Source organism: Theropithecus gelada, chromosome 16 (genome assembly GCF_003255815.1).
Source record: "Theropithecus gelada isolate Dixy chromosome 16, Tgel_1.0, whole genome shotgun sequence".
NCBI lineage: Eukaryota > Metazoa > Chordata > Mammalia > Primates > Cercopithecidae > Theropithecus > Theropithecus gelada.
In genome coordinates this window covers 67943447-67969812 of record NC_037684.1, presented here as the reverse complement: position 1 = coordinate 67969812, position 26366 = coordinate 67943447, and the positions used below count along the sequence as shown (strand labels likewise).

General features: G+C 45.3%; 1 protein-coding gene across 1 annotated transcript in view; it reads right to left on the bottom strand.

Moving 5' to 3' along the window:
* Positions 1-26366, bottom strand: part of DNAH9 (dynein axonemal heavy chain 9) — a 376337-nt gene that overhangs the window by 326425 nt on the left and 23546 nt on the right. Inside the window, exons 7-12 of the mRNA XM_025361667.1 lie at positions 19269-19436; positions 16114-16230; positions 11723-11873; positions 8147-8261; positions 3687-3755; positions 1037-1163 (exon numbers count right to left, since the gene is read on the bottom strand). Coding sequence (XP_025217452.1) covers positions 1037-1163; positions 3687-3755; positions 8147-8261; positions 11723-11873; positions 16114-16230; positions 19269-19436 — 747 coding nt within the window. The remainder of the gene's footprint in view (positions 1-1036; positions 1164-3686; positions 3756-8146; positions 8262-11722; positions 11874-16113; positions 16231-19268; positions 19437-26366) is intronic.

Sequence of the window (26366 nt, the reverse complement as noted above, 5' to 3'; positions counted from 1 at the left end):
AGATGCCAATATGCCATCAGCTTGGTTTTCAGCTCAATCTATAGTGCATTTCTGGAGCACATGCCATCAAGGCAGATGTAGGTGACTTCTTTTAGTTTAGTGTGACCAATACCGTTTTTTTCAACCTGAGTAATATTATTTTTGATACAAACTAACCTTTAGTTATCATTTTTCTTAGGCATTAAACTTTCTGTGGCTGCTGTGGTCCCCACTGGTCTTCTACCCTTCTGATCATCTAAAATAGTTTCTCAACCTCAGCACTATTGACATTTTTGGACTGTTATGGTACACTTTCCTGTGTATTGCAGGATATTTAGCAGTGTCCCTGGTATCTATCCACTAAATGCCATTGGCAATTCCACCTAGTTTGACAAACAAAAATGTTTCCACGAGGACAAAATCACCACCAGTTGAGAACCACTAATCTAGAGTCTTATTTCCAAAGCCACTCCTCTGGGATTTACCATATGCCATCTAGTGAAGATACAATTTTGAATGTTAAGGTTGTGACCCCCAACTAGACCGTGGGTTCCTTGAGGGCAGGAGCCAAGTCTTATATGCCCTTGGTTGGCCCTCCAGCATCTAGTCAATGGCCTTCAGGCATGGTAAATATTCAGGGTAGGCCCAGTGGGCTATGTTTGTTACTACATGATTGGTGATCTTTTGTAGTGTTTCCTGTTGTGCAAAATCAAAGCAAATATATTGAGCAACCCTAGTGAAAAATGTGAACATGGGCCACTTAATAAAACACTACGCTCCAGGATTCATCCCAGAAAAGAAATCCAGGGTACAAAGTATTTTGAGCATCTTTTGCATGGTCTTATAAAAAGTCTTTATGCTGGGAGGCTGAGGCAGGAGAATCACTCGAACCCGGGAGGCGGGGTTGTAGTGAGCTGAGATCGTGCCACTGCACTCCAGCCTGGGCAACAAGAGTGAAACTCCGTCTCAAAAGAAAAAGTCTTTATGCCTTCAAAATCAGCAGAATTCAAAGAAACTCTTCAGGCACCCAAAAGAGAGCTACTGTCAGCCGACTAACCTGTGGGTTAAAGTTGACAGTGATCTCCTTCGTCTCTGGGTCACGTTTCAGAAGTGGTTGGGAAAGATTGTACTGTGACTTCTCTGATACTGTCCGGCACCAGTCCTCATAAAGTCTTGTCTCATACCTGCGAGGGTCAGAGACAACAGCCACCTCATAAGCCCCCTCCTCCCAGCTCCCCAGTGCCTGGTCATAATCTGTGTTTAACATGAATTGAAGATACTACTAGTCATTGACCCAGCCAGACTGGGTCAGCTTCTGCGAGTAACCACAAATTTCTTTCTTTCTTTCTTCCTTTCTTTCCTTTCTTCTTTCTTTCTTTTTTTTCTTTCTTTCTCTCTTTCTTTCTTTCTTTTTCTCTCTCTCTCTTCCTTTCTTTCTTTCTCTCTCCCTCTCTCCCTTCCTCCCTCCTTCCCTCCCTCCCTCCCTTCCTCCCTTCCTCTCTCTTTCTCTTTCTTTCTTTTCAAGACAGAGTTTCACTCTTGCCACCCAGGCTGGAGTGCAATGGTGTGATCTCGGCTCACTGCAACCTCCGCCTCCCAGGTTCAAGCGATTCTCCTGCCTCAGCCCCCTGAGTAGCTGGGATTACAGGCATGCGCCATCACATCTGGCTAATTTTGTATTTTTAATAGAAACGGGGTTTCTCCATGTTGTTCAGGCTGGTCTCGAACTCCCGACCTCAGGTGATCTGCCTGCCTCGGCCTTCCAAAGTGCTGGGATTACACGCTTGAGCCACCATGCCCAGCCGTAACCACAGATTTCTAAAGGTAGCATCGCTTAAATCACAAAAGAGAAGAAAGACCCCATGAGATCTTTTGGGGGGATAAGGAAGTTGTGATTAGTCTCAGTAAATGTTGGAAGAAGTTACTGGGGAAGATTTGCTCTCACACTAATCTTTATGTAGCTCATGGACGTTCATCATTTAGTAATTACACACTGACAACACCTACCATGTGCTGGGCTTGGGGGATAAAAATGATGGATGAGTACCTGACAGTGAAGGCAGTTAATGGTGGGGATCGCAGGCGAGCAGATCACCCTGACACAGTGTAGCAAGTGCAATCCTAAACAAATGTACAGCTGTAATCCCAGCACTTTGGGAGGCCGAGGCAGGTGGATCACCTGAGGTCAGGAGTTCGAGACCAGCCTGACCAACATGGAGAAACCCCGTCTCTACTCAAAAAAAAAAAAAAAAAAAAAAAAATTAGCTGGGTGTGGTGGCTCATGCCTGTAATGTCAGCTACTTGGGAGGCTGAGGCAGGAGAATCACTTGAACTTGGGAGGCAGGTTGTAGTGAGCAGAGATCATGCCATTGCACTCCAGCCTGGGCAACAAGAGTGAAACTCGAAAGAAAAGAAAGAAAGAAAGAAAGAAAGAGAGAGAGAGAGAGGGAGGGAGGGAGGGAGGGAGGGAGAAAGAGGAAGGAAAAGAAAGAAGGAAGGAAGGAAGGGAAAGGAAGGAAGGGGAAAGAAAGAGAGAGAGAGAAAGAAAGAAATGTACAGGAAATCAGACACCTAATGGCAGCGGCGGAGGGCTGGGGATGATAAGGAGAATGTCATGGAAAGTTTCATAGGAGAAGTGATGAACGGACGCTTGCCTGAGTCTCAGGATAGCCAGAGGTTGGGTGGCAAAGGGAGAGTGAGCATTCCTGGCATGGCCAAATGGTAGAGGTGAGAAACAGCACCCTTGAAACTGTATGCTTGAAACAAGGATTACAGAGCATGGCAGAGGCTGGAGGTGGTAGTGAGGAGGCAAGGACCACCTTAGGGAAGACCCTTCATGTCATGTTAAGGAGGCTGTGAGAACCACTGCAAGGCCTCCCAGCTGGTGGTGGCTGTGGTGACATTATTGGATTTGGTAACAATGTGGGTACTCAGGGGGACAGATCTGGAGGCAGCAATGACTGTTAGGAAGCCACTGCAGCAGTTTGGCCTGGAGAAGTTCTAGTCTATTGTGAAGATGCTGCTGGTGGAGACAGAGCAGTGGATGGACTTGAAGTTATTTTGGAGGTAAAAGGGGTGGAATGTGTGTTACTTGGCAGGTAGAGGTGCTGTTAATTAATCTGTCTGGAACAATGCTAAGTATAGGCACATCATAATCGCAAGAGCCACCATTCTTCCCTCCTGAACCGGGAGAAAGAACAAATGGCAGAGGGAGAAGGCAAAACAGTGGCTGTTTCTAGACCCTGAGCCCCCGAAAGACTTATTCAGCTTTAAAGCGGGAACAACTTTGAAGTCATATAAAATTTTCACTCTTACGCTTTCTCCATAAAACGATGCAGGAAGTACTTTTTAAAACTTATTGTCTCTTTGTGCAGCATGCACTGTTGCTTCTGCTGAGTAAGCAGCTGTTGCAGTTTTCCGTGACTCCCATCTTGGAGTTCCGTGAGTAGCACCCTACTCCTAGCTCTAGTTCACACGCCCAGCAAAACTGCACTGGAAAAGTATTTATTTCCAGAATAGAGCTGAATTCCCCAGAGACCTATGTGTGTGCAACCCGGAAATACTGTACTCACAAATATCGCAGTTATAACATAAAACAGAGAGTGATACTTCAGAGCCACTGAGGAATCTGCATAAACTCAGAGCTGCAGAAGGCAGCGTGGAGGTTGTGCAATTTGCAGACCCACACAATCCCAGAAGTTGCTTACTTTTCTAGCAGTGAGAGCGTATCTTCATATTTTTGTTTCATTCGCTTTCCTTCTGCAGATTCCATGCAACTACTCGTACAAAAGAGAAAAAGTGACACAGAATTAGAAGAAGTTAAAATAATTATTCGAGGAACAAACTGCAGTCTCTAAAGAAGAGCGTGAATAGCTCCTTGGCTGGTTTCCAAACAGCCCTGAAAGAGCCCTTCTTCTTCCCGAACATCTTACTCTGGCCACTAGAGGGCATCTGCACTTCCTGAAATGCAGGCAGCTCTGCAAATGTCAAGAGTTTCCTGCCCGCAGCTCCGCCAGCACCCTCACCTAGCTGGGCCAGTCACGCACCAGGTATGTGAGGTCCTTCAAAAACCTGAATAAAAGGGAAATTGAGATATGAAAAAATTCTAGGTGCCATAATTGTCTGTATTTAAGACCATCAATGTTATATACAGTCATGCACCACATAATGACATTTTGGTCAACATATATATGTGTGTATGACAGCAGTCCCGTAAGACTTTAGTGATGCTGAAAAATTCCTATTGCCTATTGACATGGTGCGAGGCATTACTCCCATGCTGGTGGTGATGCTGGTGTAAACAAACCTACTGTGCCGCCAATCGTATAAGAGTGTACAGTAATGTCCTAGGCCTTCGCATTCACTCACCTACAGCAACTTCCAGTCCTGTGAGCTCCATTCATGGTAAGTGTCCTACACAAGTGTACCATTTTTTGTCTTTTATACTTTATTTTTTGCTGTACTTTTTCTATGTTCAGATATGTTTAGATACACGAACACTTACCATAGTGCTACAATTGTCTGTAATACTCAGGACAGTCACATGCTGCACAGGTTTGTAGCCTGGGAGTGATACATTAGACCATACAGCATATTGATCATAGCGCGTATTGTTCCTAGGATACGCTAGACCATAGCTCATTTGTACCCTAGGAGCAATACACTAGACCATAGACATAGGTTTGTGAAAATACACTCTATGATATTCACATAATGATGAAATTGCCTAAGGATATATTTCTCAGAATATAACCCCATTGTGTAAGTGATACATGATTGTCTATAACACTATATGCCAGGTAAATATCTATGTAGGTACATGTATATTAAAATGATTTTTATATATTTAAATATATATGTTTCTCCTTTTCTGAAATCCATCTGGAACACCTGATCTGAAACACTACCACTTCTTCGCGTTTTTACATGAGTGTCCCTCCCAGTTCTTACCCCTGAAATATGTGCACATGTAATACACATACGTGACAGTGCACATGCATGTACATATAACATGCGTAAACACAAGTGCACACAGACAGACACACACACACACACACACACACACACGGCGGCTTCTGCAGGAATGCTAAGGACCACAGAAGAGAGTGTGGCTCGAGGTACCATTACCCACTGGTTTTGACACTTGCTGCAACACTAATGAAAGTCCAGCTCCTGGAAAAAATTGGTGAAGTATCTTTAATTCTTCAAAACCTTCACACTAACTATGCGGAGGTTTGTTTCTGTTTGTCCTGCTGGCAAAGAGGCAGCTTACTAATCCATTTGCTCTTTAAACCAACATATGATTTCTTTCTTTTTTTTTTTGAGACAGGGTCTTGCTCTGTTGCCCAGGCTGGAGTGCAGTGGTGCGATCTCGGCTCACTGCAAGCTTCGCCTCCCAGGTTCACGCCATTCTGCTGCCTCAGCCTCCTGAATAGCTGGGACTACAGGCATCCCCCACCACGCCTGGCTAATTTTTGTGTATTTTTAGTAGAGACGGGGTTTCACCGTGTTAGCCAGGACGGTCTGGATCTCCTGACCTCGTGATCTGCCCGCCTCGGCCTCCCAAAGTGCTGGGATTACAGGCGTGAGCCACTGCTCCCGGCCCAACATAGGATTTCTTCACCAGATCCCTCGAGCTTTCCACAGAAGCCCTAGTGCCTGCAGAGAAAGCAATGAATTTGCTGGCATTTTTCCCCTCTCAATTACTCAGTTCACTTCCGTGATGAAAGGACAGATGCATCTGCCAGGCAGCAAGGAGAGGTGGAATGTGCTTCAGCCCGAATGGGCGCTTTCTCCTCCCAAGCTGTGTGATTTCCACAAGCCCCACAGGCCCCAACCCCAGGTCTCAGTATTGTATCTAGAAAAGAATGAGGCCAGAGCAGAGTGAGGCTTCTCCCATGGGTGTGTGGCCAAGTGGGAAGTCACAGGAATAAGAACAGTGAAATTCCTACAGTTTCCATGTCACTTCATGGTGAGGAATCTAAAACATTTTCAATAACCAACCAATACCTACTATAGAGCAGAATACACTCTTTTTTTTTTTTTCTGAGACGGAGTTTCGCTCTTGTTTCTCAGGCCAGTGTGCAATGGTGCAATATCGGCTCACTGCAACCTCTGCCTCCGGGATTCAAGCGATTCTCCTGCCTCAGCCTCCTGAGTAGCTGGGATTACAGGCATCTGTCACCATGCCTAGCTAATTTTTGTATTTTTAGTAGAGATGGGGTTTCACCACGTTGGCCAGGATGGTCGAAAACTCCTGACCTCAGGTGATCTGCCCGCCTCGGCCTCCCAAAGTGCTGGGATTCCAGGCGTGAGCCACTGCACCTGGCCTGTAATAAATATTTGAATTCATTTTTAAAACAAGGGGGAGTTTTCACGGGAATTATAGAGGTCTCTGTTGTGTACCTTCCAGATTCCCTCTTGGGACCAAGCCCTTGTACCCCTCCAAACCTCCCTGCTTCAACCCCTGCCTCGCCCTGTCCCCTCCAGCCAGGAGTGTTGGCTGCCGCGGAAGCACCACTGCCTCCCTCTTTGGGAACAGGCTTGGCCAAAGAGAGCTGCCTGGCCCACAGGTCATGCCCCTCCCCAGGAAAGCCCACATCCAACCAGCTGATGTGGGGGTACAGAGGCAGAACAGCTCTCAAGGGCCCAAGCTCCGAGGAGGACCGGCTGAGACACCCATTGCGACTTTCTTACAGCTCAGCAGCTCAACTTCTCTCTGCCCAATCTGTTCCCCCTCCCTCCCTCATGGGTGCGATTCCTGAAAGGCTCTCTATAAATTCCTGCACACATCATAGGTCTCCTTCCTGGGAACCGGACCTGTGACAGCTGCGGCAGTCCACGTTCTAGGGGCAGCCCTGGCATCCCTCCCCACCCCATTCACCTATCTTCTCCCTTCTGCCTTCTGCTGCTTGATTGAGATGCATGAGGGCTCAGAGCTACTCCCCACCAAACTTCCAGGGCTGGGGGTCCCCAGGAAGCGTTCTGGATTAGGAGCCTGGAGAACCAGGCATTTCTTTCAGTTCTTTCTTTGGCTGTCTCTAGGACCTTGGGCAAGTCACCTCACTTCTCTCTTCATTTCCTCCATTTCTTCATCTGAAAACAAAGATCTCACCCAGACCCAAGCAGATGTTGCAGATGGGTCACCTGCAGGGCAGACCGGCCTCACAGGCATGCTTTGTTAGATCTGCACAGTTTGAGAAAAAAATGGAATCCTTGGTCATTGGAAAATTGGATGTCCAACTCTAAAATCCAGTTTCCAGCTTATCTCCACCAGTCAGGAGATTGCTCACATTGGGTCTGCTTTTCTGCTTGGCAATGCTGGAGTGGGGTGTTGGTGGCCCCCTGCAGACCCCACCTTGGCCATCCTTTCGTCTGGCCTCTGCCGGTGTTGTCTTCCCACTTGGGCCAGACCAGAGGGTCTCTAAGGCTCTTCCTAACTCCAAAATGCCTGTGAGTCCAATGGCCAGAGTTTGATTCCTTTCCTTCTGTTGTGTTTTCCAAAACCTGTGTGCTCTCAGCAAGATTAAGTCTTCTAGAAAGAGGGATCAGAGAAAGACTGCCTTTCCTTAGGCAGCGTCTTAAACACAATATCACAATTAGCAGCTGAGATGCTTCTATCTCAGCTTCTAACCTCAGCTATGAAGCAAGCTGATGGTTTCCAAACCTGGTCACCATCAGAATCAGAGGAGGAGCTTGCTGAAGGGGCAGATTCCCAGCCCACGCCAGATTCAGATTCAGCCAGTGACAGGTGAGGCCCTGGAACCTGCATCTTTAACAGGTTTCCCAGGGTTGTCCCAATATGGACAGAGACCTCATACTTCATTATTTTCCAGTGGTCTCAGCAGCAAGGAGACATGGTATCAAAGGGAGACATGTGGAAGAACTCCACAGAGCTTAAAATCCCTGGCTCCAGAAATGAATCCCCCGGAGCAAAAGAAGTCAGCCAGTTACACCTCACTTCACACCAAGGGCCCTGCCCATAAGTCCAAATGCATCAATATCATGACTGCTTGGCCAATAGCTGTCTAATCCCTTGCTGGAAATGGAAAGAAAGGAAGGTGATTTTCTCGCCTTCGTTAAGCGGGCTGCATTTCTACAATACTCGGATTCCAGAGCAGGAACAGCAGCCCAAGACAAACCTGTCTTTTAGGAACACAATACTCACGGGTGTGTGATGCGTCCAAAGTTGCTAAAAGGACCCTGGATGCGCTGCCTCAGCTCCTGTGCCCAGCGGAGGCCGCCGGCCACGGTGGGCATGTTCTTGTGCACCGGTGAGAACCCTGGGGACATGGCACAGACAGACCGAAATGAGTCTAGAGCACCTCAGCCCTCTCCACCCGGCAAACGCCTCCAGCCAGGTCCTCCACTTTTGCCTCATTATCTCCAGACTAAAGTCACCCTGGGAGCACATAAACAGGAATAAAGAATGACCCTGAGATGAACACTCTCAGCCTCAGGGGACCTGGGTCCTCTGCCTAAGCTATTCTGATATCATTGCTCTGGGAGGGGCCCAGCCAAGAGTGTTTCAAGGAGTCTCACTCTTGTTGCCCAGGCTGGAGTGCAGTGGTGCAATCTTGGCTCACTGCAACCTCTGCCTCCCAGGTTCAGGTGATTCTCCTGTCTCAGCCTCCCAAGTCACTGGGATTACAGGTGCCCACCACCACACCTGGCTAATTTTTGTATTTGTAGTCGAGATGGGGTTTCACCATATTGATCAGGCTGGTCTCCAACTCCTGATGTCAGGTGATCTACCCACCTCGACCCCCCAAAGTGCTGGGATTACAGGTGTGAGCTGCTGCACCCGGCCATCACTGAGTGTTTTTTAAAAGCTCTCAGGATGACTCTAATTGGACAGTCAGGGTTAAAACACTCCCTTAAACAGACAACTCAATCACTCTGGGTCTCAATTTTCACATCCATAAAATGGGAATAATATCTTCCCTGCTTAACTTCCAGGGTTCCTGCGAGAATTCCATAAGATGATGAATGAGGCAGGCCATATGGATTATGAAGCCCTGGACTCGAGTCAACACAGATTAGATATGCTTATGTTAGCCCAGGCATTGGGTTTGTCTGCTTATATTTAGTTGTCAAGATTTAACATGTGAGGTTTCACTTTTTAAAGAATCTCACTTCCCAGCTTCTTGGGGAAAATGACAAGATTAGCAAGAATCCGCTGGCATTTCTAACTAGTGACTAGAGAAGTGGCCACTTCCTTTATTTCACCACGCGTACCACCCTTCCCTGGTGTCACCATGCTCAGTCCAGATCCATGATTTTCATTTCCGGCTTGTCCTCCATGATAGGCAAAACTCTAAGATGACCCCCAATGACCCTCACCCTCGCATAATCCTCTAGCCTTTAAGCATGGGTTGAAACTGTGGCTATGATGAGACCTCACTCCTGTGGTCATGGTATGTCATATGGCAGGAGGAAGAAGACCCTGGCTAGGCCTGACCTAATCAGGTGAGGCCTTAAACGCAGAATGGTTTCTCTGGCTGGTGGCAGGAGAGGAAGGCAGAGATTTGCACATGAGAGGATTTAACGTCCTGTTGCTGGCTTGAAGATGGAGGTGGCTATATGGTAATGAATGCAGATGGCTTCTAGTTGCTAAGAGTGGCCCTTGACTGACAGCCAACGGGAAATAGAGACCTCACTCCTATAGTCATGAGGGACTGGATTCTACCAACAGCAAGGAGGATGGCAGTGGATTTTTCCTCCAGAGCCTCCAGATGCAAACTCAGCCTGGCCGACACCTTGATTTCAGCTTTGGGATTCTCTCTGAGTAGAGAACCCAGATGCACCATGCTGGACTCCTGACCTACAGAAGTGTGAGCTGACGGCTGGGCACGGTGGCTCACGCCTGTAATCCCAGCACTTTGGGAGGCTGAAGCAGGCAGATCATGAGGTCGGGAGCTCGAGACCAGCCTGACCAACATGGTGAAACCCTGACTCTACTAAAAATACAAAAAATTAGCCGGGTGTGGTGGCAGGTGCCTGTAATCCCAGCTACTCTGGAGGCTGTGGCAGGAGAATCGCTTGAACTGGGGAGGTGGACGTTGCAATGAGCTGAGATCGTGCGTGCCACTGCACTCCAGCCTGGGCAATAGAGCCAGACTCCATCTAAAAAAAAAAAAAAAGAATTGTTAGCTGAAAGATGGGTGGTGGTGTTTTAAGATACTAAGGTTGTGGTCATTTGTTACCACTATAGCTTCTGAAGACATTTGAGTTTTCAAACTCTGTATCTGACCATAAGAAGTCATGGGGATGATCCCACATAAAGCTTGGTCAATGGATTTTCTTGGAATGACTTCCAAGTGGAGGCGATTCTTGATGACCTCACCATGAAACCTACTAGCAAGCAGAGTGATCCTGTTGCTCAGCTACTTAAAAGCCTTTGATAATTTCTCATACCCTCGATCATGATTCCAAGTTCCTTAACCCAGCACTCTGAGCACTTCCCAAGCTGACCCCAAATGCCGTGGCTGACTGGGTGTCTTCCGCACACCTTGTTTGGCTACAGGCAGGCCCAGCTGATCACCTTCCGTATCCTCTCATGTCTTCTCCGAAGGCCTTTGCCTCCTCTCCTTTACTGTTGATCTCCCAACTTCTAGGGCTCAGCTCAAGACTACCTTTTACATAAACCTGCCCTCGAACCTCCCAGTCACAATGCATCTTGTCTTGTTAAGCCTGCCCTCGAATCTCCCATCCACAATGCATCTTTGCTTGGGGAAGAAGGAAGGGTTTTAGTCTCTTGCTCTTTCTTTTCTTTTCATCATAAGAAGTCAATAATTTATTTCTTCCAAATGGCATCATTTTTCAGATGCCAGAGGCCATTCAGTCCAATAACCACTTATTGAGCACCCACTATATGCAGCGCACTGTGCGATTGACTATAGGAATGTATTTTATTTGTTTCTTATTTTATTTTGAGAGACAGGGTCTGGCTCTGTCACCCAGGCTGGAGTGCAGTGGCAGGCTCATAGCTTCTGCAGCCTCGTGCTCCTGAACTCAAGTGATCCTCCCGCCTCAGCCTCCTGAGTCAATAGGACTAGAGGTTCACCCCATCGCTCCCAGCTTGTTACCATTCTTTATAGCTCAAGTCGAGTGATACTCAACATTCTATAAAGAACCATCTTTTCATATTAATTATTTTATCCCTTACCTTGACCTGCCACAGTATACAATACCCACAGGCATGTTTGGCATGTACTAAGGATTCAATAAATGTATGCAAAACTGAAATGCATTTGTTTTGACTCTAAGCATCATTATAAAAATGGAGACATCACGCCTTGGCATGGTACTGCCCTTTGGAGGGCTCCTGCTGGTTCCTCCCACCAGAAGCATGGTTGCTATGGCATTAGAAGCCATAAGAAACTTTTCTCAGGCATGTAAACATTTATTTTGGAATGGAGGTGTGTTGGAGATTAGTCAGTGTAGCAACACTGATCAAGGATCAACTTATACATGATGCCAAGGTCTCAGTTGAACAGAGGCGGTCAAGACTGCACCACGCTGGGTCAGCCTGCCAATCTCAGCCCCAGAACCAGGGAAAGCCACAGTTCAGAGAGCTCCCCGGTCACCCAAGGTGGTCTGGAATTTCAAGCAAGAAGGTTGTGCTTGCTCTTTTTTGAGAATGTATGGATCCATACATGGACATTTAACAAATACAAGAGGAATGCATTGCTTCTTCCCAGTAACAGAATGTCCTCATCCAAATCCCCTTCAACAAGCCTACCAAGTTCTGCTTCCTCCTGGACATGCTGACTGTAGATCATCCTCACTGCATCCAGATCTTTGTTGAACATTTGGATGAGGACCAGGTATTTATCAGATGTATCCCTCGCTACCAGTGGTCTTTCAAGGAGGTTTCCTGCTATGTCTAGCAGCTGTAGGGAAGGTGGAGGAAAAAGAGGAAAAATAAATCACAGATTAAACCTTTCCGTGGTCATACATATCCAGTGCTCTGGTTTTTCCTTCATATGCCTACAAACGTAAGAAGAGTGAACAGTGTTATTGTGGAACTGGACCAGTAATTATTCATATGTGGATGATATTCATAGTCTTTCTCCTCGCCTTTGCTTCTGACAGAGAATTCCTGTCTGCTGAGTTACCTACCCCCAGCTCTACTTGGCACAAGAATCTGGATAAACCAATAAACAAAGGGACAACTAAAGATCCCAGAAAGGTTAAGTTGAGCTACATAATTAAGACCTAGAACAGGCTGGGCGCAGTGGCTGTAATCCCAGGACTTTGGAAGGCCAAGGCGGGTGAATCACGAGGTCAGGAGTTCAAGACCAGCCTGGCCAAGATGGTGAAACCCTGTCTCTACTAAAAATACAAAAATTAGCTGGGCGTGGTGGCGGGTGCCTGTAATCCCAGCTACTCAGGAGGCTGAGGCAGGGAATTGCCTGAATCTGGGAGGCAGAGGTTGCAGTGAGCCAAGATGCCAAGATCGTGCCATTGCACTCCAGCCTGGGCAACAGAGCGAGACACTGTCTCAAAAAAAAAAAAAAAAAAAAAAAAAAAAAGACCTAGAACAGAAAGAAGGTGATGATGGAACAGAAAAAGTTGCTAAGTAAGCTGGATGTTGGGGAGAATTCGAAGGGCTAAAATTTGAGAATGGGAACAAGGAAATAGTTTCTGAGAGCAGGTGCCCTGAGAATGGCGGTGATGCTAAGCTTGCTCTGAAGATGTGTTCCGGTGCATTCAGACTGCCCTAATCCCTCAGTGTTTCCTGGAGCAGCAAAATCAAGATGTGAAATGCTTGTAATTACTTTCTGGCTCCTGGACTGTGTTTCTTCGATTGTGATGCTTTTCTGAGATGAGGCCATGTGGGACTTCAGTTATATTTAGGATATACCAATACTCTGCTTCTAAGCGTGCCTTCCATGATAACCTCTCATCTCCACCTAGTGCTTGAAGCCAGGGGGTGACAAAGTACAGCAGCAGGCAGCCAAACCCGCCCAAGTCTGGCCCATGGCGTCAGTGCATGGTTTTTGCATTTAAAAAAAGAATTTAAAAAAAGTTAAAAAGAGGGCTGGGCACTGTGGCTCATGCCTATAATCCCAGCACTTTGGGAGAACAAGGCAGGCAGATCACTTGAGGCCAGGAGTTCAAGACCAGCCTGGCAAACGTGGCAAAACCCCCGTCTCTACTAAAAATACAAAAAAAAAAAAAAAAAAAAATTAGCCAGGCATGGTGGCATCTGCCTGTAACCGCAGCTACTTGGGAGGTTGAGGCATGAGAATCGCTTGAACCCGAGAGGCAGAGGTTGCAGTGAGTTGAGATCGCACCACTGCACTCCAGCCGAGGCGACAGAGCAAGACTCTCTTAAAAATAAATAAATAAAAATAATAAATAATAAAATGAAAAAGAGGATGTGACAGAAAACACAGGTACCCATAGTCTAAAATATTTATTCTCTGACCTTTTGTAAAAAAAAAATTGGAACCCTTGCTTTAAGTCAAAGAACATGAGAAACACAATGTAAAATTACATCCACATGTCTTAAAACTGGAAGCTGAACAGTCTGCATTTGTCTAAGACCCTATGCTCTTTATCCTACCTCCTTATGGCAGGTTGGGCCATTTTTTTTGCTTCACTGGCATCCAAAGCCTGGAGGGAGTGCAAGCTCTAGGAGCTGGTTGGCATCAGCTCATAATCTTAGATGGCTCCTAGAAGTCCGAGGTGTCCAGGCCATGTTATGCAGAATGACCACATATGGAGAAAGGCCAAATATGGGGTCCTTGGCCAGATGTTTTCCAGACCTGATAGCTTGACTGGATTTCCTAAATGATTCCAAGGCACTCTAAGGACTCTCTAAAGGTGCTAAAAAGCCTTCCATTGGGGAGGATCTAGGGTCTCACTTTCTTCCACAAAACAATCACCCAGATCTCTGGAGACGGTAAAAAGTAGCTCTGCCTCAATGGAAGCATAAGGGAGCCGGACTCCACCGAGCTCTATGGCTCCCATCTTCTGTTGAGGAAGTACAGGTATGCGCACTGAGGGACCACCATGGCCAGCCTGCACCCTCTATTCACAGTCCTTGGCCTGGATGTACTCATGGATTCATGTCCACTGAGGGGCCACCTAGTAGCTGGATGATCTTACAGCAGCAGCAGGGGATCCAGAGTCAGGTACTCTCTCTGGTCCCTGCTCCCCAGGCTTGAAAAAGTTCTTCTCTGCATGAGCTTATGTCCATTGGAGATTTTGCTTTTGCTTGGGGATAAAGGAAGGGTTTTAGTTTCTTGTTGGTGAGATCACCAAAAAGAGACAAACAAAGTAGGCAGAAGGGATCGGAGGGTCATGGTTTTCCTACTAGTTTCCATGGGCTGGGCTGGAAACTCTGCTGAGAAGAGGAGTCAAGGTCAGAAGATAAATCATCTGCTTTTATGAGCCCTCTGAAACTCTGGGTACAAGCAGTGCTGCGTCAGTGGAGGGAAGGTCTCCCTCTACTTCTGCCCAGAACCCTACTCTACCATCAAATTTCAAGGATTGGAATTTTTGAACCCAAAGAGGCATGCCCTTGGCCCACACAGAGATGTTTTCATGGTGGGACCATCAGAAGAAAAGCAATGGCAAGACTCCTTCAAGCACCGTTCTTGGCAGATAAAATTGAAAGGGGGTCTGTAGACATGTAGCAGATGCCGTGATTTCAAAGACTTCAAAGTGACTTGAGAATGCTTGTGAGGCATCCCTTGAAGACTTCTGAACATCTCTGGTGGAGAGCGACCTATATGATGGGTAGGGCTGGGCATCCTTAGTGCACGGATGGAGTTTCAGCCCCACAAGTGACCTGAGCAGCAGAGTTTCAATGAGCCCTGACAGATAATGGCATGCATGACCATTCTGTGGACACAGACAAGCCCTTTCACTGGAATTGGATCAAACGCTTGGAGAGGGGAATCTCAAAAGCCTTCCAATGTGAATTACGGTATTTATTAAAGGTTACATGTACATATATACTCAATGGCTAATGTGCCGCATTTGGGTTACCAAATATTCTAGAATAGCACAGATCCATCCATCCAGGATTGAAGCCTCTTCTACAATTGTCCCACCCATCACAGATCCTGTGTTGGAATATTTTCAGTGCCCAGAAACTGAACTACTAGCTGAAGAAGTCCATTCAATCTTAAACAGCTTTGACAGAAATCTCTTTCCTCTACTGAACCACACTGTGACTTCTTGTAACTTCTTCCACCAACTAGTGGAACCCTTAAAATTTTATAGAATAAGCTTTTTTTTTTTTTTTTTCCTTTCCCCGAGACAGAGCCTCACTGTCCCCCAGGCTGGAGTGCAGTAGCGTGATCTTGGCTCACTGCAAGCTCCACCTCCCGGGTTCAGGCCATTCTCCTGCCTCAGCCTCCCGAGTAGCTAGGACTACAGACGTCCGCCACCATGCCTGGCTAATTTTTTTTTTTTTGTATTTTTAGTAGAGACAGGGTTTCACCTGTCAGCCATGATGGTCTCGATCTCCTGACCTCGTGATCCGCCCGCCTCTGCCTCCCAAAGTGCTGGGATTACAGGCGTGAGCCACCGCGCCCGGCCCAGAATAAGCCTCTTGGTTGATTGGTGGAAGACATATCATGCTCCACCGAGTCTTCATGTTTCACGATGCAGCGCTTTCAGCTGTGCAGTCATTTACCTACTCATCATCTATGCCTTGTCCTAAAACTTCTCCTCCATACACTTTGTACTACCTGGTATGGTAAGAGCAAAAATCTTCTTTTTCCAGTGGTCGATGCCTGAAACCTATCACTCATTACCTGGGAGGTGGTTTGCTCTAGATTGAATCAACCTAGCAACCATGGTTAAATAGCCATGGTACTGCACGGTCACGCTTTCCCTACTGATAATGGTGTGGCACCTGAAGAGATCACTGCCGAAATTCCTCTTAAAAGTATTTTTACATTGTTACATTTTCAGGAAAGCATAAGTACTCAGCCTGAGAATCCCAGTTCTGCACACTTTCTTGAGAAGGATTCCCACATCCTTCTCTAATAGATTAATAAGAATAATTAATAGTTGCAGGAACAGAACAGTTGGAAAGGTATCCATATCATCCTCTCATGAGGGCTAGGGGAGTATCCAGGACAGAGTGGTTCTTGCCCCATTTACACAAACCTTAAAGGCATGCTCCAAGCCAGGTGCATCATCAAAAGCTTGAATAAAGATAGTCCCCAGTCTTCGGTCGAGATCTTCTACTTTCTGGTTAAATTCAGCGACGTCATTTTCAAAATCCTGAAGAGACACCATATATATACATATATATACACACACACGCACACACATATATATACACATATATATGTAAAACATAATTTTCTGAAAGCCAACCCCACTACGCTCCTCACAGCTAACTTTTGTGTTTGAACTGGTTATACCAAAGAATTATTTTAATTTTCTGAAATTCACCATGGCATGACTTAACTTTTAGCCATGTAGAGTTACCCTGTGGTTGCAGCATTTTTACCTAGAGGGTCCCAGCAAAATGGTGGAGTGAATTAGATGTGAGTTTGGTGTTCTTCCACCCTTTCCATGCTCCTCCGTTCTGCTTCCTGAAGCCCCTTCTCTCTCACTCATAACACCAGCTCTTATAACACCAGCTCTTATAACACCAGCTCTTGTTACCCTGAAAACCATTATAGCAGCAACAGCCCTAGCAACGGGGCTATTTCAACATTACCACCCACTTTCTTCCCTTCCCCAAGTCAGAATTCCATTTTTCCATTGTCAGCAAACTAATCTAGCCATTAGGAGGAAAGAAAGCTAATTAAACTAATACAAACTATTTCTTCTAAATCCTTCTTAATTGGTGAAGACAGCAACTAGCCTTGTTCTTAAGATTGCCAAATTTAGCAAATAAAACTACAAGGCACTCAGTTAAATTGGAATTTCAGATAAACAAGATTTTTTTTTTTTAATATGTCCAAATTAGTGTAGTTTATCTGGCAACCCTAATGTATTTCTCTTAGGATGTAGCAATTTTCGGAGAAACACTGTTAACGCCAATCTCTAATTTGTGGAATTATTTGTTATTACTGCTTTGTAACAGTAATGCATGTGTGTGTGTGAAAAAAAAAAGGGTATGAAGAAATAGTCTAGTCCTACTTCCCAAACATGATGACATTGTGGTATGTTTCTTTTTAGTTTTTAGTTTTTACCCTGGGCAAAATCCCTGGGATTACGCTTTGTTTTATTGTATCATAGGGTAGCAAATACATTGTATATAGCCTGCTCTGTGGTCCACCTTTTTTTTCTTTTTTTTTTGAGACGGAGTCTCGCTCTGTCGCCCAGGCTGGAGTGCAGTGGCGCGATCTAGGCTCACTGCAACCTCTGCCTCCCGGGTTCAAGCAATTCTCCTGCCTCAGCCTCCCAAGTAGCTGGATTACAGGCCCACACCACCACTCCCAGCCAATTTTTTGTATTTTTAATAGAGATGGGGTTTCACTGTGCTAGCCACGATGGTCTATGGTCCACCTTTTTTGGGTCTACTTTTGACTCATAGAATTCTTAGAAGGCAGTACCTTCCTGGGTCTGGCCAAATAAGATTCCCCTGGATGTCTGAAGGTGCTCGGGGCAGATTCCTGCCCTAATTTCTTTCTCCTTTTCCCGCACACACTCTTAAAACTCCTTCTCCAGTAATTCTGCCATTCCTTTTTCTGGGAATTCCATTCTCTGTTTTCATACTGGCCCTTTTCCTTCTTTTTTTCTCCCATGGGTGTGGACTCACAGGTTGAGGCTTTCTTGGGGCTACAGGTGAGATGCGGGCTCTTTGTTCCTGTCCTGGAAAATGCTTCACTGGCCCTTTCCTTATCCTATGTGTTCTGCTGGGAACCAGGTTCAGATCAGAAAACCCAGGCTGTGGCTTCACTTACACCTCCCCAAGTCACTAAAAAAATTCTGCCCAGGTGTGCCTGTTCTTCCCTTAGCAATTTTTGCCCAAAGCTTAAAACTTCTTTCCCACTCAGTTTTATTAAGTTAAATTGACAAATAAAAATTGTATATACTGTGAAATGATCACCACTATCAACCTAATTAACATATTCATCACGTCACACAGTTACCATTTGCTTTTTGTGTGGGCGGTGAGAACACTTAGGATCTACCCTTTTAGTGAATTTCAAGTACGCAAAACAGTTTCTCTTTTTTTTAAATTATTTTACTGTTAGTTCTGGGATACGTGTGCAGAATGTGCAGGTTTGTTACATAGGTATACATATGCCATGGTGGTTTGCTGCACCTATCAACCCCTCATCTAGGTTTTAAGCCCTGCATGCATCATTTGTCCTAATGCTCTCCCTCCCTTTGTCCCCCAACCCCTGACAGGTCCCAGTGTATGTTGCTCCCCTCCCTGTGTCCATGTGTTCTCATTGTTCAACTCCCACTTATGAGTGAGAGAGCAAAGCAATACAATTTTTTTTTTTTTTTGAGACGGAGTCTCCCTCTATCGCCAGGCTGGAGCGCAGTGGCGCGATCTTGGCTCACTGCAACCTCCGCCTCCCAGGTTCAAGCAATTCTCCTGCCTCGGCCTCCTGAGTAGCTGGGACTACAGGCGGCTGCCATCACGCCTGGCTAATTTTTGTATTTTTAGTAGAGACAGGGTTTCACCATGTTAGCCAGGATGGTCTCAATCTCTTGACCTCGTGATCTGCCCGCCTTTTCCTCCCACAGTGCTGGGATTACAGGCATGCGTCACCACGCCCAGCCCACAATACAGTGTTGTTAACTGTCTTCACCATGTTGTACGTTAGAGCTCCAGCAATTATTTATCATGCATAACTGAAGCTTTATACTCTTTGACCACCACCTTCCCATTTGTCTCTTCCCCAGCCCCTGGCAGCCACCATTCCACTCTGCATCTATGGCTTTGACTATTTTGGACGCCTCGTATAGGTGAGACCGTGCAACATTTGTCTTTCTGGATCTGGCTTCTTTCACTGAGCTTAAAACTTCTGAAGCCACAGGGTGGCCACAACCTCCACTGTCAGGTCATACCCACCTCAGCATCTCTGAAACCCTGGTGTCATTAGTCTGGAGCAGTTAACAGTTGGAAGAGGCCTCCTTGATCTTTCTCCCAACACAAAGAATAATTAGAATCTTTCTCTTGGCACAAGGAATAATAATTTCTCCTAACACAAAGGGTAATTAGCAAACCCACTGGGACCACAGAGCCGAAGGAAATACACATGGAAAATACAAGTAAGTGCCTAGACCCTACAGGTGAGAGGCATCTGGGACACAGGCAGAGCTGGTGATTCAGCCCTTCCCAACCCTACCGTGCTTTGGAGGTACAGGCAGTCGGAGGAGGACCCTGAGAAAAGCCTGTACATCTCGTGAAATTCCTCATGCATTTGCTGGACCTGCTGACTCAGGGCATTCCCTCTGATGCCGCTGAACTCCACCTTTCCCAGTTTGTGGAAATCCAGGGCCGTCTTCAGAAGACCCTATGGGGACAATTCACAAAAGAGTTAAAATCACCATCATCATCACAACAGTGGATGAGAAAAGTTGGAAACCTGGGGGCGGTGGTTGCTTAGGAAATTGTGGAGCCTGATTAGTTTCGTAACCTTGTCATTAGATTGGATTGGTAAAAATAACTCTTGTTTAAACTCGATAACAAAGCAAAGAGAAAGTACAGTCAAATAAAATTCATGCGAACCAAAATAAATATATACATACATAAATAAGTGAAATGTACGCTTCCACCTCTCTATGTCTTTGCGGTCTTTAACAAATAATAATAAAACTATTTGTATAACTGGTAGCTTTATCGCTGATTTCTCTAAAATAGCTCATTTCAAATGGATCATGTTATCCAGTTCTAGAATGACAGCAATCCTAGGGGATGTTGACAAGAAAGCAGAGTCGCAAAATAGTCCTGAAGACATGCCCAGAGGGTGACACTGGCCTTCTTTGCAACTTCTCTGCCAAGCAAAGACATCTGCAGGGTGCCCTTGCTGGGTGTGCATGGGATGTTATGCCCTGCTGCCAGCCGGGTGGCGGCAAGTAGTTATTTACCAGCTCTGTGCTGCGCTTCTTCATCTGCTGCAGAATAATAACAACACCTTGTAGCATGATGCTGAGTGTTAAGTCAGTTAACTCAAGCCTGGGATTTAGGCCAGGTCTGCACACACAGTATCACCACTGTTATTGATGTGGCAGTGTCCCAGGTGTGCTTGAGGTCCAATGACAGGTGGACAGCACAACCCAGAAGCCTTGGGGAGGAGCCCCTCCTGAGTCCATGGAAGCTACTTCACCTCCGATAGGATGGGAGCTTCCTCTTGAACATGTCTAGCAGGACAGATTGAATTTATCTCTTGTGAGTACCTAAACATCACAAAACCTCCAAAACAAGATACGGTTCTTGTCATGACTTCCAATCCATGTGCATGCCCCTTAGGCAGGAAAGAGGACGGCAAAAGTTCCCTTTGTGTCATTTTGGCCAACATTTGGTGTGGACTGTGGGAGGGACCCTCTATTCTGGAGGTTTAAGGGGTGCACTACGACACCGATGCTGTAAAATCCAGCAGGTCCTGGTATCACCGCAGGAAATCTCACTGCCCATGGCCGCTGCTGTGGGTAACCCATTAGGCTAGCACAGGCTGCCTGTCTCCTTTCTCCTGCTGGGACGCCAACTCCAGCAGCAGTGACAGAGGCGCTGGGAAGTGGGGACAATGGCTGACTTTCCCCGTTTGGCCTGGAGGGTCCCCATGCAGATTTGGGCAGCCATCTAACAAGCCTGTTTTTGTTCAGCTGTGTTTGGGCATGGCTGGTGGCAAGCAGCTGAAGTGGGAGGGGAGAGAAGAGGGAAGACACCAGCCAAGGCAGGGAAGACAGATGCCAAAACCAGGGAGGGACTTTTGCCACTAATGGTGGGAAAAGTGGCAGTCTTTCTTTAAAAATAGGTTCAACTTGATATACTGGGAAGAAAACCGAAATGAACTTTATGGAAATGAAATTGACTTCAGTAGTAATTCAAGTCTCTCGGAAAGTGCTTAGTTGTAATTGGTTTTATAGGGAGAGTCATACTTGTGCTGTGAAATGCAACCTTGGTACTCATGCTTCATAATTCTGTGGATGTCAATTTCAATTTCTAGGAAATACTTCCTAACCATTTTAAAAGGGAGATGCATTTTGATATGTTTGATTACATCAGAAACCCAGACGATAATTTTGTTAGACTATTTTATTTCTCAAGAATACTTAAAGCACGGTCTAGGGAGGTGACAGGAAGGTGTTTCATCTTCAGTTTTTCCTAGGTATTAGTGAAATATTTATTGAACCACCCTACTTTTGGAGAAAGTCTGGTCACTTAAAAAGAGGGATACTTACATTGTTTTATGTAACTTAACACACACATGGTGGACAACACTTTTATCTGGTGCTCAACTCAAGGTCTTAGGCCTTTCCTCACCCTTCCATGGAAAGAGATCCACCCATCCAGCTTTTTCCCAAACTCTCTATCCCCTTCTTCTGCTTATTCAGAGCGCTTATCACACCCTGGAATTATATTATTTGGCATTATATTATACTATTCGCTTATTTTCTGTCCAGTAAGTTGTAAACGCCCCAAAGGTACCTCGGCATTTCCAGTGCCTGGAAGAGGCCCTGACCCCGAACGCATATTTGTTGAGTGAAGTAATATACGCTCTTTGTTCTTTGACTTGGCTATAATACTTCCAAAAAAAAAAAAAGCAACAAGGTGATAGAGGAGCTAGGCACCCTAACCTCTGAAGAGCAGTTGGTGAAAAAAAAATAGACAAGAGAAGAGAATTATAAAGAAGGACATTTCAATGTCCACAGGACCACGGTCCAGTGCAAGGGGGAACCCTCCCTGGTGCTACACTGAGGGCAGAATGAAGGCAAATGAGTGAATGGGACAAAGAAGCAGATGTGACCTCACTGTACAGGTTGAACTTATTACATTGCTGATATGGGATCATTTCAACCTAAAAAATGCCCATTTCCTGTGGTTTCATTTAATAAAACACAATCATCTAATGCTGTAGAATGGGCTATGAAGAGAGGGAGTGAGCTCTCCATCACTGAATGAGTTTTAGTAAGTTTGATGTTGGAGGCGTTGTAGAAAAGGTTTCTGAAGCAGCTGGGAAACTGTCTTACAACTATAGACACCAGATTTATGGCATTGACCATGGTTATATCTTTGATTAGCCTTAAATCTTTGATTTAAGAATCAAAATATTTCGATTCTTAAATTATGTAAATGGAAGCTCTTTTCATTGTTTATTTCAAAGTTCTCACAAAACAGATAGGAGGCAATTTAAATCAATAAGAGGTTTAAATGATAGTTTTTAAATATCTGTTTTTATTCATCACAGTACTAAACACGAAATTCATCATGTTGCATACAGGCTGAAATATCCACTTCAGAGACACAACATATGGCATTGTGGAAAGAGCCTAGGATCTAGGGCAAAAAAAAAAAAACAAAAAAACACAAAAAAAACCCAGAGTTTACACAACCCTGGTTCCATCATTTACTAGCTATGTGGCTTAAAGCAAGACACCTAACTTTTCTAAGCTTCACTTTCCTAACCTGTCGATGGGAATGATAACACTTAAGTTGCTGTGGAGTTACCAAGTTTATGGAGAGTTCCCTGTAGGACTTCAATAAAAGGCAACCACTATAATTAACCGTGATCACTCTGATGTCACTAGACCGGGTTAATGGATATTATATGTGTAATGGTGTATATGGGGACATTTGGGTGTTTGTTTCAAGACAGAACAAGGAGCACTGGGGTCCCAGGCTGCTTACTGGACTGATCAGGTTCTATTCTTATGAAAAACTGTGCAGCACTTAATGGTGGTGGCAGGTGGGGGCATGTGGGGAGGATTCAATATGTGCTCTGGCCCCTGAGATGAAGAATCAAAATCAGGGGTAATGGCAAGACCTGCCGACAGCAACCCCGTGCTCAAAGGAGAGGCCGCGCTGCCCATCTTAAAAGAAGAACCTTGGGAATTCATTAAGGGAGAGCACAAAGCAGACGTTCATAGATGAAAATCTCAAAAGGTCATTTGGAAAAAGACTGTTTTCTTTACCTTTCGACTGCCACCGACCTTATGTGGCTAATGGTCTCCTATGTGACCACATATTCAAGCCGGGCTAAAAGGGAAGTCACCCAATTAGGCTCAGAATGAAAGGCGGCTGCAGAGTGGCTGGAGACGGTAGAAAAAGCAAAAGGAAACGCGGCGTGGATATTAGGTCAGCTTATTACCTATCTACCTGCTAATCACTTCGCATAAAGCCTCAGCAGGAAATCATTTTGTCTCCAAATGAATCACAGCTTTACAGCAGTTTTATAATAAAGGAAATGAGAATTCTCTCCAAGCTGCATTGTTTGGAGGGAAGAGGCTGCAGGCAGAAACTCAAACAGGGGATCTGCAGAATCTACAACTCTATGACACAAAAATGAACTCAGTGAGTGTGTGTGTGTGTACTGATGCATCAAGCAGGAAGGCAGGATGAAAGAAGGAATCAAGAGGCAACCCAACAACTCTTTTTCTCTTTGAAGTTTGATGATGCATTCAAATTGCAAAGATTTCAGACTTCTGGAATTTTCTTAGTAAGTCGTAAAGTCAGATAAGGTCCTTTCATGAAATGGGAATTACAATTTTACCTGAGTAACTTACTTTGATATAAAGACCTAGAAATCGTATGGTAAACATTGAGTGTACAAAAGTAGAACAGAGTGTATAAGGGCAGAAAACCACAAAACCAGTTTGAGATCCTCAAACCAGGACAGTGGGAGGAAAGAAAGAAGGAAGGAAGAGAGAAAAGGATGGAAGGAGGGAAACAGACCTCTACAACTCCCTGTACGATATCAAAGTTTGGTGCAAAGACAGTACTTGCAACTAGCTGTCCCCCTGGGTATAAATCTCAGCTACACCTCTCCAACCTGTGTAACTATGGGTGAGTTCATTTATGTGTCAACCTGGTTATGCTCATTTGTTAAAGAAAAGATTCTGATAGCCATTTCTTTTTTTTCTTTTTCTTTTCTTTCTTTTTTTTTTTTGAGAGAGTCTTGCTCTGTCACCCAGGCTGGAGTGCAGTGGCACGATCTCAATTCACTACATCCTCTGCCCCCCAGGTTCCAGCGATTCTCCTGCCTCAGCCTCCTGGATGTCTGGGATTACAGGGGTATGCCATCATGCCCGGCTATTTTTGTATTTTTAGTAGAGATGGCGTTTCACTATGTTGACCAGGCTTGTCTCAAACTCCTGACCTCAGGTGATCCCCCCCACCCTTGGCCTCCCAAAGGGCTGGGATTACAGGCGTGAGCCACTGCACCAGGCCCCAGTTCTTAAGATGATTTGCAAGGATACAGGCTCTGGCATGGGATAGGTTCTTGAAACATGTTAATTTTTTAGTTTTTTATTCCTCGTTCTTCCCTCTACAAGAGATACACAAGAGATTAGCTGTATCATGGTTGTGATAAGAAGGCAGAGGAGAATAGTGGTATCCTGAAAATGCAATTACTCTGTTTACTGCAGACACCAAAAAATACTGGGCAATGTATACCCCTACTTTCAAGCCACCCCCACCTCTGGCATTTAGCAGGCACCCAGAGAGGAAGAGTGGATCTGTACAACAAAATTCTCTTGTGCAAAAAGAGTGACAGAATAAAAAAGCAATTCACATCAGAGAAATGAAATCTGGGAGAATTGCAGGGATTAAAAACCAGCTCTTCACACTCTAACCCTTGACGAGAGCATGCAGAGAGATAAATACATTGGTGTTTCATGTATTTATTAATTGTAGCTACCATCATCTCAGTGGCCATAGATTGTATTAGAACAGAAGATGAATAAGGCTAAGTTCATGATAATCCTTACTGGAGAGGATCAGATTAATCCCATTTCAAACAGGCATCGATCACAGAGATACACAGAATGTTAACTAAAGGGCTACATGAAATATGCCAGAGGACAGTTGATAGTTCTATGTTCCACTGCACTGACTCAGGAGGCAAGAGCTCGGGGAGGAGGAAGATGGCAAAGGGCAAGGGTGATGCGTCTAAGCAGGCATTTGGGAGATTAAAAATAAAAGAGGGGAGGAATATGAGGAAAGGGGGCAAGGAGTAGCCGCAGGAAGATGAAAAAACATGGAAATTCAGGGCAAAAAAAGAGATCAAGGAAGTGAGAAAATAGAGAAAGGGAACAAAGTGAAAGGGGAACCAAGTAAAAGGAGGAGGAAGAATTAGAGAAAGGGAAGGAGAGGGAAACACAGTCAAGAAAAGATATGAACAGACATTTCTCAAAAGAAAACATGCATACAGCCAACAGATACATGAAAAAATGCTCGTCATCACTGGCCATCAGAGAAATGCAAATCAAAACCACAATGAGATACCATCTCACACCAGTTAGAATGGCAATCATTAAAAAGTCAGGAAACAACAGGTGCTGGAGAGGATGTGGAGAAATAGGAACACTTTTACACTGTTGGTGGGATTGTAAACTAGTTCAACCATTATGGAAAACAGTATGGCGATTCCTCAAGGATCTAGAACTAGAAGTACCATATGATCCAGCCATCCCATTACTGGGTATATACCCAAAGGATTATAAATCATGCTACTATAAAGACATATGCACGCGTATGTTCATTGCGGCACTATTCACAATAGCAAAGACTTGGAATCAACCCAAATGTCCATCAGTGACAGACTGGATTAAGAAAATGTGGCACATATACACCATGGAATACTATGCAGCCATAAAAAGGATGAGTTTGTGTCCTTTGTAGGGACATGAATGCAGCTGGAAACCATCATTCTCAGCAAACTATGGCAAGAACAGAAAACCAAACACTGCATGTTCTCACTCATAGGTGGGAACTGAACAATGAGATCACTTGGACTTGGGAAGGGGAACATCACACACCGGGGCCTATTATGGGGAGGGGGGAGGGGAGAGGGATTGCATTGGGAGTTATACCTGATGTAAATGACGAGTTGATGGGTGCTGACGAGTTGATGGGTGCAGCACACCAACATGGCACAAGTATACATATGTAACAAACCTGCACGTTATGCACATGTACCCTAGAACTTAAAGTATAATAATAATAATAAAAGAAAAAACTAAGGAAAGTATCTGCCTGAACCATAAAAAAAAAAAAAAAAAAATGCTGACTGGGCGTGGTGGCTCATGCCTGTGATCCCAGCACTTTGGGAGGCTGAGGCAGGCAGATCACCTGAGGTTGGGAGTTCAAGACCAGCCTGACCAATATGGAGAAACCCCGTCTCTACTAAAAATACAAAAATTAGCCAGGCATGGAGGTGCGTGCCTGTAATCACAGCTACTCAGGAGGGTGAGGCAGGAGAATTGCTTGAACCCGGGAGGTGGAG